Source organism: Peromyscus californicus, unplaced genomic scaffold (assembly GCF_007827085.1).
Source record: "Peromyscus californicus insignis strain IS unplaced genomic scaffold, ASM782708v3 Scaffold_21__1_contigs__length_65335640, whole genome shotgun sequence".
In the NCBI taxonomy this organism is placed as follows: domain Eukaryota; kingdom Metazoa; phylum Chordata; class Mammalia; order Rodentia; family Cricetidae; genus Peromyscus; species Peromyscus californicus.
In genome coordinates this window covers 61,726,023-61,739,678 of record NW_026294514.1, presented here as the reverse complement: position 1 = coordinate 61,739,678, position 13,656 = coordinate 61,726,023, and the positions used below count along the sequence as shown (strand labels likewise).

General features: G+C 47.7%; 1 protein-coding gene across 2 annotated transcripts in view; it reads left to right on the top strand.

Annotated features, from left to right (window-relative positions):
- The window catches only part of Inpp5d (inositol polyphosphate-5-phosphatase D), a 126,825-nt gene that overhangs the window by 56,129 nt on the left and 57,040 nt on the right, over window positions 1–13,656 (top strand). For both annotated transcript variants that reach the window (XM_052750500.1, XM_052750499.1), the window contains exon 3: window positions 13,202–13,352. In XM_052750500.1, coding sequence (XP_052606460.1) covers window positions 13,202–13,352 — 151 coding nt within the window. The remainder of the gene's footprint in view (window positions 1–13,201; window positions 13,353–13,656) is intronic.

Sequence of the window (13,656 nt, the reverse complement as noted above, 5' to 3'; positions counted from 1 at the left end):
GTGCAGAGAGGAGCACAGCCTGGTGCTCCCTAGATATCTGGGTCAGGACAAATGGTTTGTGGGGCAGGGTTGGCGTTGTGTCCACTTGCATTCCGTACACCTCAGGTGTCCTTCCTAGAGCTGTGTGGCAGTCCCTTCTGCTCACTACTCTGAGCTATGGTTTTCAAGTCCTCAGTTTGGGAGCTCGACCTGGGGCATGCTGGCAGAAATAGTACTGTGCCCAGGGAAATGAGTGCCAGCCAAATGTTCCTGCCTTCATCTCCAAGGGGAAGGAAGAGCAGGGGTCCCCCATACAGGGTCCTTTCAAAATCCACCCAAACCACCCTCTGAGCCCAACAAGCTTGAATCCTCAGCTGTCACTCATTTGTGACAAATCAAGCCCATAGGTCCTGAGAGAGAAGAGAGTAGGGTCCACACTGACTTCCATTCTTCTGCCTGCTCTCTCCCAGCTGGACAGCCTCCTGTTCCACTCATGAGCAAGACCTACCTTGCTCCTTTATGATGGGACTTTGGCAGGAGCCCAGATCCACCATGCCCAGTTGCCCATGCCACCTTGAATTCTCCAGCCCCAGCACAAGACCTGTGTCAATAAAGGGGGCACTGCCCCTCCCCAGGCAAGCCTGATAGCAGTGCAGGCCAGACACAGCCTATACTCGGTGGAAGCTTGCCTGGGGCTGTCACCACCCCCTCACCTCCATCCACTCACACGCAACTACCAGACTCTCTGTGATTGTTTTTATGTTCTTACTGTATCTGAATTATTTACAGTTGTCTGAGCACTGGAGATGACCCAAGATAGCCATATTTTATACAAAACCTCTAAACGTGTGTAAATCTAGAATGGTTTTGTCTGAACTTTTAAAATTTGACACTTTTAGACAAGATCTCTTTGAAAACACTTCCCTGTGTATACGTGTGTGTGTGTGCATGTGTGCACATGCTTGCTCATGCACATGCTAAAAGAAATGATCTAGGTTACAAAAACTGATTCTAAGAATGCTTTTTATAACCATGTTGAACTAAAAAAAAAAGTGTTTGCATGTAACCAGCTAAGATAGAGACCATTCCCAGCCTGGCTGTCTTTAAAAAAAAACAAAAAAAAAAAAAACTTACTTTGAAAGTAATTTGACTTAAGAAAATTTTGAGAATAGTGCAAAGAATTGCAGTTTTCTCTCTCATCTTCCCCACTGAGCGTTTTATCATATAATATACTTACCATTGTCTCTTTTATGACCATTGATGTTTTTCTGAGTTATTGGAGACTAAGAGTCTGGCGATGCCCTATTCTCTCTCTCCTGCCATAGCCACATCCAGCCATCAAAATCAGGATGTTAACGCTGATCCACCATCCAATCCCAAAGCTCCATTCAAATTTCTCCAACAGTCTTAGCAGTAATATAAAAATATCCCACTTGTGTATTTATGTAAACCATAAGTTACATACATAAAATAATTTCCTTCCTGGATCAATGTTCAATCTGGAGTCACATGTGGCATGTACCTGTTCTGTCCCTTTAGTGCTCTAACGCTGGACATGCTGTTGTCCCTTCTTTCGTCACATTTACTTTCTTTCTTTTTCTTTTTTAGAACTAGCTAGTAAGTTTGTAGGCTGCCTCTTGATTGGGGTTCTTCAGGGCTTTCCCCATGACTGGGTCTAGTCCTATATTCCCATCAGAACTTCTCAACAGGGGTACTGTGCTCAACACTCCCATTCAAGGAGAGGCATGGTTTGCTCTGCCCTGTTGTTGGAGTAAACTTTGAGTATGAGGCTAAGATGGCATCTACAGAGTTTCCTCTTTGCAAATTACTATAGATATTTATTATTTAAAGTTTTTATATCTCTCTCTCTCTCTCTCTCTCTCTCTCTCTCTCTCTCTCTCTCTCTCTCTGTGTGTGTGTGTGTGTGTGTGTGTCTGCTTGGAACTGAAACCAGAGTCCTAACACACATTAGTCACTCTGCCACTGCACTATATCCCCAGCCACTGAGCTATATCCCAGCTCCAGGAATTAAAGGTCATCCTAGGCTTCATAGTGAGTTTGAGGCCAGCTTAGACCATGAGTCCTTGTCTAAAATAATAAAATAAAATAAATAACTGAAGTCAGGTATAACAGCACAATTTGTAATCCCAACACTCAGAAACTGAGGTAAGAGAATCATGAATTTGAGTGGGGCTTGGGATAAATAATAAGATCCTGTCTCAAAATAAGCAAAAACTGATAACTAGGCTAGGGGTGTGACTCAGGGGTATATTGCTTGCCTAGTGTACCCAGGGCTCTGAATTTGATACCTAAGGTGTAAATAAAATAAGATTAGAAAATTCAGCACACACACAGACACACACACACACACACACACACACACACACACACACACACACACACACACAACTGTTTTGTTAAATAGTCTGAGACTATCTAAACATCTCTTCCCTGGTTTTAGCATCCACTGGTGAAGCTGGCCTGAATCACTTATTACAGTGATGGCTGCCAAATGCTAATTGCCTCTTCCTGTCATTGGTTGGACGGTTATTAATTGGCATTCTACTGTGGGAAGAGCTTTCCCCTTTGATTTATTTATATAAAGGTAGACTCATGAATTCTCATTGTACTCAGTGGACTATAACTATTTTCATTATTCATTTTGATGTTCAGAGTGTGCTGGCTTCTCTCTCCCACTGTCCTTCCAGTCAGTTCCTGACTCTTGCTGACAAATTGTCTTTATGTTCAAAGCATGACTTTCCTCTCTAGAGCAGTGGTCCTCAACCTTCCTAATGTGCAACCCTTTAATATAGTTCATGTTATGTTGACACCTAACCATAGAATTATTTTTGTTGCTACTTCATAACCATAATTTTGCTACTTTGTGAATAATAATATAAGTGTTTTTTGGAGATAGAGGTTTGTCAAAAGGGTCACAACCCACAGGTTGAGAACCGCTGCTCTAGAGCTGTAGATATTATAGGTTCTGCTGTACCATCTCAGCCCCAGACTGCAGGGTGTTAGCTGACTAAAAGGATCTCTGAGTCTTCCTAATGGAGAAAGATGTTCATCACCCAGTATTTGAGCAGCGAGTGTGCTCATGACTGTTAGTGTGTTATCACTTCTAGGCCCTCTCAGCAGACACATTTATACTTTTCACCTGGAATCATTTATACATTAAGGACAATGAGTTTGAGGGGCTAGAAAGATGCTCGGCAGTTAGGAGCACTTTCTGTACAATCGTGAGCACCAAGGTTCCTATCCCAGCACCCAGGCAACAAGCCACGCCTCCCTAGCTCTGAGGTAGATAGGGACAGGGGGGGTAAGAAGAAAGTGATAAAAGAGGACATCTGACACCCTCCTCTGCCCTTCTCTCTGTCTCTCTGTTTCTGTCTCTGTCTCTGTCTCTGTCTCTCTCTCTGTCTCTCTCTCTGTCTCTCTCTCTCTCTCTCTCACACACACACACACACACACACACACACACACACACACACACACACACACACACCGAATTCATTCCAATCCAAAGCCACAGAGAGCTCTGCAGCTCCTCCCCAGCCTGGCTTGCATTTCTGCTGTTTCCCAGCAGGTATGGAACCAGTCTCCTGTTCTGCTGTCCCTTTGGCCTGACCATCTCCAGTGGCTTCTCAGGCTCTGGGTACCTCCTTATCTCAGCCTCCCCTGTGTCTTCAGCCCGACTCACTCTGTATCCTTCTGATTCTTGACCATCTCCATGACCCCATCTCAGACGTTGACCCTAGCTGCTTCAAAGGCAATGAAACATTGAAAATGTGTTAATAGAAAGAGGAAAAGGAGCTGGGCATGGTGGGTCATGTCTGTAATCCTGGTACTTGGGAGGCTGAGGCAGGAGGAGCTCAAGCTCTGGACCAGCCTGTACTATGTAGTGAATGCCAGTCCAGCCTGGGCTCCAGAGTGAAATCCTATCTCAGTGGGGGAGGGGTGAGGTAGCTGCCTTCTAAGGGGATATCCTGTAGAGTTACCAATCTAAGCCGTATGACCGATGAAAGATTTCTGAGTCCAAAGCAGCCTCTAAAACTGTTCCCAGCCCAGCCTCCTCTTTTCCCAGACCCCTGGGTCTCTCTGGATGGCCATGCCTCCTGAGTGTATTAGTGTCCCTGCCCCTTTCTCCTTCTTTCCACCTCCCTAATTCAAGGACAGGATCCCCTCTTGCTCCATACCGCAGCCAAAGTAATGTCAACCTGGCCAGCTGTGGTAGTTCACATCTGTAATCATCCCACTCAGGAGGCCGAGATAGGTGGATGATGAGTTTAAGTCAAGTCTGGGCCTTGTATCAATAAATAAATAAATAAATAAATAAATGAGTTTAAGTCGAGTGAGACCTTGTATAAAAAAAAATAAATAAATAAAAATTAAAACATCAATCCATTTATACTACATGTATATGCACCCCTGCTCTTAAATACTCCCAGAAGCTTCAAATCACTTAAAAAAAATTCAAACGCTGCCAAAGCCCCAGATACCCAAGGAACCACGCTCTCTCTCCCCTTTCTTCACCCGTGTTGGGTCTGTAACTCTCAGGAAGACATTTGGCTGAGGCAGGAGGTAACTAAGCATTGAGAAGAATCCTGAAGGCAGGAGGGAGGTAGAGGAAACCACCTGATGGCTGCAGAGATAGGAGAGAGACCCAGGAAAAGGTGGGACCTAGCCACAGTGAGAACCACACGGGAAGATGGCAGGTCTTGGTACCCGGTGTGTGCTGAGCAGCCCAGAGCAGAACACAAGGCCTGGCCAGGCCAACCGAACTCCAAGCTTCCCCAGCCCTCCCCCAGCCAGCATGCTCTCAGCTCTTCTGTCTGAATTGTCTCGGTGGAGCACCCTAGCCCATGCCTGTCCCCTCCTTCATCTTTTCAACTTCCGTAGACCCAGGGTCCTTCCTGAGGAGCAGAATAGTAAGAGCAACCGGCGGCAGCCCTCTGCACAGCAGACAAATTTGTGTTTACCCCCTGCCTAAGTCCCACCTCCCAACTTTCTCCTTGAACCAGAAACAAGTGCTCAGCTGTAGTGGGATCATGCACAGAGCTTCTAGTTTGGTTTGGGTTCTCCACTTCACACTTCCCATCATCTGTAAAATCTCCATGGTAACTGGAGAGGCTGGCCTCAAACTGGCTATGTAGCCGAGGACGGCCTTGAATTTCAGATCCTCCCACCTCTGTCTCCCGAGTGCTGGTATTGCAGGCCTGCAACCCAGCTCTGGATATTCTTTTCGATCTAAAACGAAAGCTGCCCAAACCTTCAGGAGTGACCACCCAGAGCACCATGCTTCCTGCTCGGCAGCTGGCAGACTTCCTCCCCTGTGCCCAGTCTTATTTCAGTTCTGCATTTAGAGATGGCAGACAGTGCTGACATTAAAATTATCCCCTGGGAAGTTTTAGCTTGTCTAGGGCTCTGACCTCCCTGGCCTTTTCTTCCTCCCCTTCCCCCGAGGGTGTTCTCAGTCATCCCCAAGTTTGAATCTGGAAAGACATGCGCAGTCTGAATACCAGCTGTCCTTCGTCTTAAAGACATTAGCACCCTCCTCTTGCTGACACCCCATCCCCCAGTCCTAGGGGTAGCCCTTGTGCCTGACTGTGTACCTTCTAGGATATCGCTGTCTGGCAGATGCAGATGCCAACAGGTGGGAGAACCAGATCTCTCCCTGCAAGGTCCAGCTGTGCCAGCTGAGCTCCTTCCTCTGCTTCCCTCCACCTCTTTCAATGGTGAGGTCTGTTTTTTATGAGGTCAGTGTAGCTCAGAACACTGATGGGTCATTATGTGTCTAACCAGTTTCCCCTGTAAAAAGACTATAATGCTGGGTTTCTCAAGGCTCTTTAGAACTTGTGGGAGAAGCAGGCACTGAAATTGTATCCCAAGCCAGAGTTTCCTGATAGAAATGCTGTTTCTGGATACTCTTTATAGACATATTAATTAATTGGAGGTAAGGGAATATTAAACATTTGTTTTGCAAATAGAACTAATCCTTACCTTATTTTCTTGTATGTGACTTTTGATTCTGAACATAAATTCATGTCTAGTCTGTTGGTTAAGTAAGTCCCAGAGAGAGGTCTGCCTCAAGCCTGGGATATCCCAGTTACAAGCTTATTTAAAGTAGAAAAAGCTTGGGGCCAAGGAAGGGAGCTCAGTGGCAGGGCACCACCCAGCATGTGCCATGCCCAACACCACCACAAAAGTATTTTTCCTTGGATGTGCTCGTCTTCATTTTTTCTAAATCAAGTTGCCTGCCACATGTTCTCGTTGACCTATTAAAGAGAAAAGGGATTCATCCCTGGCCAATAGAAGGGGAGAGTCACTGGAACAGGAAATCTCATGGGTATCATCTTCCTGAGGGGCATCGTGTGTGAGGGAACATCAATCAGTAAACAGCTCAGAAATGTGTTCGCAGCACACAGCTAACATGAGACCTCTGGAGTTCCTTCTCTATTTCAAAATGACTTGATGCGTCGTCTTTTAAGGAAGGCCATCGCTGCAGAATGAGGAACAACAGCTGGCAGCCTGGGCATTAAGAACCAGGGCCACACCCCTCCGCTGGCAGGGAACCATGATCAGGGCCTTCTTGACCTGAGCCTCTGTCCCGTGCAGCACACAGCTGCTGCTCTCCCGCTGTGAGCTTACATGCTGAGAATCTTCTGTGTGCGCTCGGGTCCATTCACTGCCCTGGGTTCCCATGGGGCTTAGCCAGGGGGCGCCCCAGTCAGGTGGCAAGAGGGTGAGGGGAAGATGGTAAAGAATTGGAGTGAGGGTGCAGGACCCACAGCCCTGGATCCCTCCCTGGGAAGTCCTGTGGCCCCTCCACGGAGGCCTCCGCTCCTGCTGAGTGCTCTCTCTGGGTTCCAGCACTGGCCTTCCCCTGGGTGCTTCCAGGGGTAGAGGTGAACTGCTCTGCAGTTAGCTCTGGGACTCTGCTCCCCTACCTACCAAACTCTCCCAAAACTCCAGTTTTGTATAACATCTGCTTCTTGCTAGGACTCTCTCTAATGCCTATGTCAACTTTCTTGACAACATTTTACATTTGCAATAGTTGAAAAAGTTTGCTGGGCAATGATGGTGCACGCCTTTAATCCCAGCACTCAGAAGGCAGAGGCAGGCGGATCTCTGTGAGTTCCAGGATAGCCTGGTCTACAGAGCGAGTTCCAGGACAGCCAGGGCTACACAGAGAAACCCTGTCTCGAAAAACTAAGCAAACAAATAGTTGAAAAAAACACCACCTTTGGGTCTGTTTGGAGGGAAGGGGGTACACCATGTCCCACTCCGCTTCTCTGTAGCTCCGTTCTCACAGAAGGTACCTACCCTAGTTTTATTTCCTGTTGCTATAAAAACAAAATGCAACTTAGGAAAGAAAAGGTTTACTTTCGCTCACAATTCCACATTACGGCCCTTCGTAACAGGGACGTGAAAGTGGCAGGCAGGCGGTGGTGTGCATGTCTTTAATCCCAGCACTCGGGAGGCAGAGACAGGTGGATTTCTGAGTTCAAGGCCAGCCTGGTCTACAGAGAGAGTTCCACAACAACCAGGGCTACACAGAGAAACCCTGTATCAAAAAACAAAACAAAACAAAAGAAAGAAAGAAAGAAAGAAAGAGAGAGAGAGAGAAAGAAAGAAAGGGAGAGAGGGAGGGAGGAAGGGAGGGAGGAAGGAAGGAAGCAGCAAGAACTCAAACAGCTAATCACACCCACAGTCAAGAGCAGAGAGAAGTGAATGCATACATGTGTGTATCCCGCTCAAGTTCTCCACTCACTCTTATACAACCCAGGACCCAAAGCTAGAGAATGGCGCCTCCCACAGTGCGCTGGGTCTTCCCAATCTACTAAGTTAAGACAATACTGCTCTTGTGCACCCCCATCCCCACCCCACACACCATATGCCGACCAGTCTAGACAGTTCCTCACTGAGGCTTTCTTCCTAGCTAAGTCTAGATTGTGTCAAGTTCAGAGTTAAGACCACTCACCACACCGGTGGCCGTGGCGCATGCCTTTAATCCCAGCACTCGGGAGGCAGAGCCAAGCGGATCTCTGAGTTCGAGGCCAGCCTGGTCTGCAGAGCGAGATCCAGGACAGGCACCAAAACTATACGAAGAAACCCTGTCTCGAAACCCCCCCCCCCCCCAAAAAAAAAAAACACCAAAAAAAAACCCCACTCATCATAGTTCCTCCACCGTTCTTCCTGGCTCCAAATTCTTGTCTGTCATTCTGGTCCCGTTGTAGTAACCCCACAGAGTCGGTAGTTGCTCGCTTGCCAGGCAGTATGGCTGATCTAGATGCAGTGTGCAGACCTGGCTTCTGTGGGGGTGTGTTGATGGGCTCTCAGGCAGGTGGGTATGGGCAATTTCTAATGTAGGAAGGGATCTCTAGGCTCATTACCAAAGGACATTACTATTCTTCCCAGCCCACAGTCAGTACACTGCCACCTGGAAGACCCCTCCCAATTGTTGGTTTAGACTTAGTGGCGTTTATTAAGCTGCACCCAATGATGGCTGCCCTTCACCCAGAGCCAGCCATTCACTGGCCACCCTGCCTGGACACAGGGCCTTTTAAACCCATCTTAAGAATGCCGTGCCAAGGGTAGGCTACTATTTTCTGTACTATGTGGATAGAGGCATGCACTCACCTACGTAGATTTCACTCCTAGGTCTGACCTTGTGTGAGCTAGCTCACACCTTCTACAACTCCTGCCTTATTCTATGGCCCTTTCTCTAGAATGTGCCTTGAATATAAATTCCTCATGGAGAATCTTTGTTAACCCATAAGTCATATTACCAAGAGCCAAGACATACGAAGACAGCGTTTTGAAAGAGCCCCTTTCTCTGGCCTATTGAGACTTGTATTTCATCACCTCCTGTGTGTGGAGACAGGCTGCTTTCTGCTGGCCCGTGTGACATAACAGGTCTCCTCTTCAATTGAAATTTATCTCATAGGGATTTGCTTCCCTTAGGAGGGCCATGTATTCTTTCTGGGTACTAGAACTAGGAAGCACTCAGAGCTGTCCCTGAGTCCTGGCTCCTGAGTGGTGAGTCTGCATTGTAGTTCAGACACATGACCTCTTTGAGGACGTTTTTCTGTGGAATGGATTCAGACTGTTCACCTGGGATCCCTGCCTCCCTGTCTCACGCTCCTGTCTGTCTCTGCAGTTACACTTGTATGTGTGCGGATTCACTGCACACACACATAAATAACTGGTTTTTCTTGCTATAACTGAATACCACAAACGGGGTCATTTATAGAGCATAAAGCTTAAGAACTGGGGATGTAGCTCAGTGGTAGAGCATCTGTCTAGCATGAACAAGGTCCTAGCACACACACACAAATAAAGGCTTACAGCTTTTTTTGGCTCACAGTTCTGGTGGTGGGATGTCTAGGAGCAAAGTGCTAGCCCCTATCGTGAGGTCCTTTGAGCTGCACTACAATATGGCATAGGGTATCGTATGGCCAGACAACAAGTGTGCATTTGCTTTCCCTGGGCTCAGAGAGCCACTGAGCCCATCATGGGGCCCCACCCTTCCAAAGGCCTTACCTCCAAATGTGAATATAGGGATTACCTTTCCAGTATATGGACTGGGGAGGACGATCCAACTGCCCCACCCCTAGAGAGTGGGACCTGTGGGTTGGAGGAAAGCTTCCCTCCCCAGTAGGCCATTACAACTGGCTTATGCGTCCACCCAAGGTGCCTACTTCACCATCCTTGGCGTTTGAACTCAACTCTGCATTCCCTATCTTCCTGGAAGCCTGTGCCACCCCGGGCAGTCTGCCACCCTAGGCTGCCAGGCCCTGTCCCTGGCTCCTGTGACTGGTGCAAACAGAGGCAGTGGCCAGAGAGGCGTGCCCAACAGCTCCCAGCATCCCTAGCTGCTTCCACCAGCTCTGCTTCCACCCTGCAGGGATTTCTCTCAGCTCGTCCGTTTCTTGGCTTGAGCCTGCTCACCCATTGTTTATTTTTTCCACATTGACTATGTCTACAGTTCAATAGTGCAGCAGTTCCAGTTTCCCCCCCCCTCTCTCCCCCCACTTCCTCTCCTCCTTCCTCCCTCCCTTCTCCTCTTTCTTTCTTTTTTTACTGTTATATAAAATCATGCACGTCTCTGTTGGGTGCCTCCTAAACCCCAAATCGCTGGTGCTTTCACACATGCGGTCCTCAGGCACTCCCGCCCACTCAGCAGAGACTCCTTTCCCAGATTCACGCATGGGTCAGCCTACCTTGAATTTCTTTGATATTTTCATTTTTTTCCCAGATGCCTGGTGGCACGCCATCCATTCGGTGTAAACCCCAACCCCCGCCCCCAGACCACACATACTTACGATTACTTTAACTGAACTGAGTACGAAGGTCTTACATCTCATCAAGTTACTTCTGTTGTTTCACTCTTGTTTGCATTTGAACCATTGAAAGAATATTCTGGAAATCTCAGCAGGGGCTGCCACTCAGGTGGTTAACAGTGCGTACAAGAGATTGTGCAGCATGGGGCTTTGAGGAAACAAGGGAATTTAATAAAAAGAATAAACAACAGTTTTGTTAAGCTCTCTACAGATTTGCTACAGCAGCCTAAGCCGTACAACACACACACACACACACACACACACACACACACACACACACACACACACACACAGATTTTTGTGTGCAGTGCACACGAGCACACAAGTACACTTGAAGAGAAAGAGAAGCAGACAGAGGGAGGCAGGGAGCCTGTATGGACGGCCTGAGTCTCACACAGACCCTGTGTCCTCACTACAGTGTGGAAGCCCCACGAGCCTGGGGTCAGAGACAAGTCTGAGAGCTTCCTGGTTGGATCAGTTGTTCGTCTCATTGCTGTGGCAAAATGCCCAACAAAAGCAGCTGGAGGAAGAGAAGGGTTAGTTTGGTTTACAGTTCCAGGGGCTGCAGTCCGCTGTGATGGGGTGATGGGGAGATGGGGAAGGTCCAGCGGGAGAAACAGAGGCAGCTGGTCACACTGTGTCCACAGGCAGGAGGCAGAGTGGTGAGTGCTGGTGTCTGTCACTTTGTTTTCCCCTTCTTATTCATTGCTGGACCTCAGTCCATGGGATGATGTCACCTACATTCTGTCCCATTCACCTGTGATCCTGATGTCCCCAGGCCAATGTCCTACCAAGCCTCCCAGATGAAGCCCTCAAGCTATGAGCAATAGGAATCTAATGTAGAAGAGGTGATTGAGTCAACCACCGGCTCGCCCTCCTGTGAGGACTCGGTAACCCCAACCATCTTCTTATCGGCCTTGTTTACTACAAGCAGTGAGTCTCTTTCAGCAAGAAGGCAGCTAGCAGCCCCTAAAGAAAACATCCAACCTCTGATCTCCAAATCTGAAGATGGATAGAAGAGTCATTGTTGAGAAGATAGGGACAGCTGGACATGGTGGCTTATGCCTGTAATCCCAACATCCAGGTAGCTGAGGCAGGAGGATTGCCATGAGTTTGAGGCCAGCCTGAGCTACAATATAAGACATTGTCTTAAAATAAAATAACAAAATAAAGACAGGCGTGAGCTATGGGCAGACACTGGTGTTTGGAGGCCCAGGTGGAGGAATCGTGACCCTGAAAAGCCACAGAAGACACATTAGAGAAAAGATGTGTGTGCTGCCCGCTGTTACCTTCAGTATCTTGGTCCCTTGCTCCGATCTGGCTGCCTGGAGGGCTATTGTCTTAGCAAGGGTATGCCTAGATGGATGAAGGGGCATCTTGGTGGGGACTGGGCTAGCTGTTCAGAGAAGACCTTGAATTTCCTGCTGGAGTTCTCTCTTCCACCAACATATAAGAGTCCTGGTCCCAGAGTGTTGTAACAGTAAAGCAGATTTACTTCATCATCAACAGCAGACGCACAGTAGTCCTTGGACCACTTTCTGACTTTGGATTTAAACAACTATAATCAAGAGCTGGATGGGTGGCCATGCAGTTAAGAGCACTGGCTGCTCTTGCAGAGGACCAGGGTTCAGAGTCTAGCACCCACGTGGATGGCTCACAATGATCTCTAACTCCAGTCCAAGGGATCTGATGGCCTCTTCTGGCCTCCATGAACACTGTACTCATATGGCGTACATGCGTATATGGAGGCAAAACATCATACACATAAAATAATTCTATCTTTAAAAAAGTAGCTGTGTCTGGCATTGTAGTGCACACCTTTAATCCCAGCACTCAGGAGGCAGGAGCAGACAAATCTGTGAGTTCCAGGCCAACTAGGGCTGCATAGTGAGACCCAATCTCAACAAATAAACAAACAAAAACACAGTTAAAACAAATGAAAACATTACAAGAGCACATTTTCTTATCTTTAAAAATAATAGTTGTGGTGGCACAGGCTTCTGATTTTAAGCACTTGAGAGTCTGAGGCAGGAGGATGGTTGGAAGTTCGAGGCCACCTTGTGCAACACAGCCAGACCCCAGTTCAAAACCTCAAATAAATAAATAAACAAGCCTTGTGTGGTGGCATGTGTCCTTAATCCCAGTTACTCTGGAGGTTGAGCCAGAAGGAGGATGAACTCAAGCTCAGCCTGGATAACTCGGAGAGACTCTGCCTCAAAAGAAAGTTAAAAAGGGCAGCAACTGTGCTAGTGACCTATGACCTGTCCCAGCACTCAGGGGGCGGAGACAGGAGATGGAGCAGTGGTAGGTTGCTCGATTAGCATGTGTGAAGCCCTGGGTTCAATTCCCGATGCTGTAAGAGGGAGTAATTAATAAACAAATAGCCTGGGCCTGGGAGTGTCCTTTAGTGGCAGGGCTGTGCTTTGCATGTGTGAGGTCCCGAGTTCAACCTTCAATACCAAAAATAAAAAATAATTTTTAGAAATTATCTTTGTGATGGGGGAGCAAAAATAGCTCTCTCTGTTCACCACACACACACTGGAACTATTAAAAATAGAGCCCTTGGGCCTTTGAGGGTATAGGTGATTTCTTTAAAAAAAAATCTCTATTTCCTAATTTGGGTATAATAAAAATATACTATATTTGAATAGTAAAATAAAAATAATTAACTGCTGAAACGAAAAATAGTTTTAAAAATACCCCCCATTTGCACCTTTCCCAAGGGCTCCTGGGAGTCACCGGCTGCAGGATATGTAGTGTGGGTGGAGAGCCTGAAGCTTTTTCTGGAGTACGGTCACTCCCAGTCTCTTCGGTCTTGGCTGCAGGTGGCCTTTGTGGTTGAGTGACATTCTAGTGAAAATGTGCTCTGTCCCCAGGCATCCGAAGGTGTCCCCATGAGGTTCTTCACAAAGCTGGACCAGCTCATCGAGTTCTACAAGAAGGAAAACATGGGGTTGGTGACCCACCTGCAGTACCCTGTGCCGCTGGAGGAGGAAGACGCCATCGACGAGGCCGAGGAGGACACTGGTAGGGAGGGAGGTCGAGGTTGGCACGGGTGGGGAGGTGCCAGCAGGACTCTGTGGTCTGGTCTCACAGGTGCTCACAGATCAGAAGGTCTTGCTGGCAGAGGGAGAGTATAGCACAGTAATGGTGGATGGGGAGCATGGGCTCTGAAGTCAGGTGTGGACCAGAAATCCTGCTCTCCTGCTTGTGTGGCTTTGAGTGACTTTGACTCTCTGAACCACAAGCTTCCCTTTAAAAAGATTAGGTGGCAGTAACACATACCAACCTCTCAGGATGTCACAGGATCAGGTGAGCCCATGAATGGAGC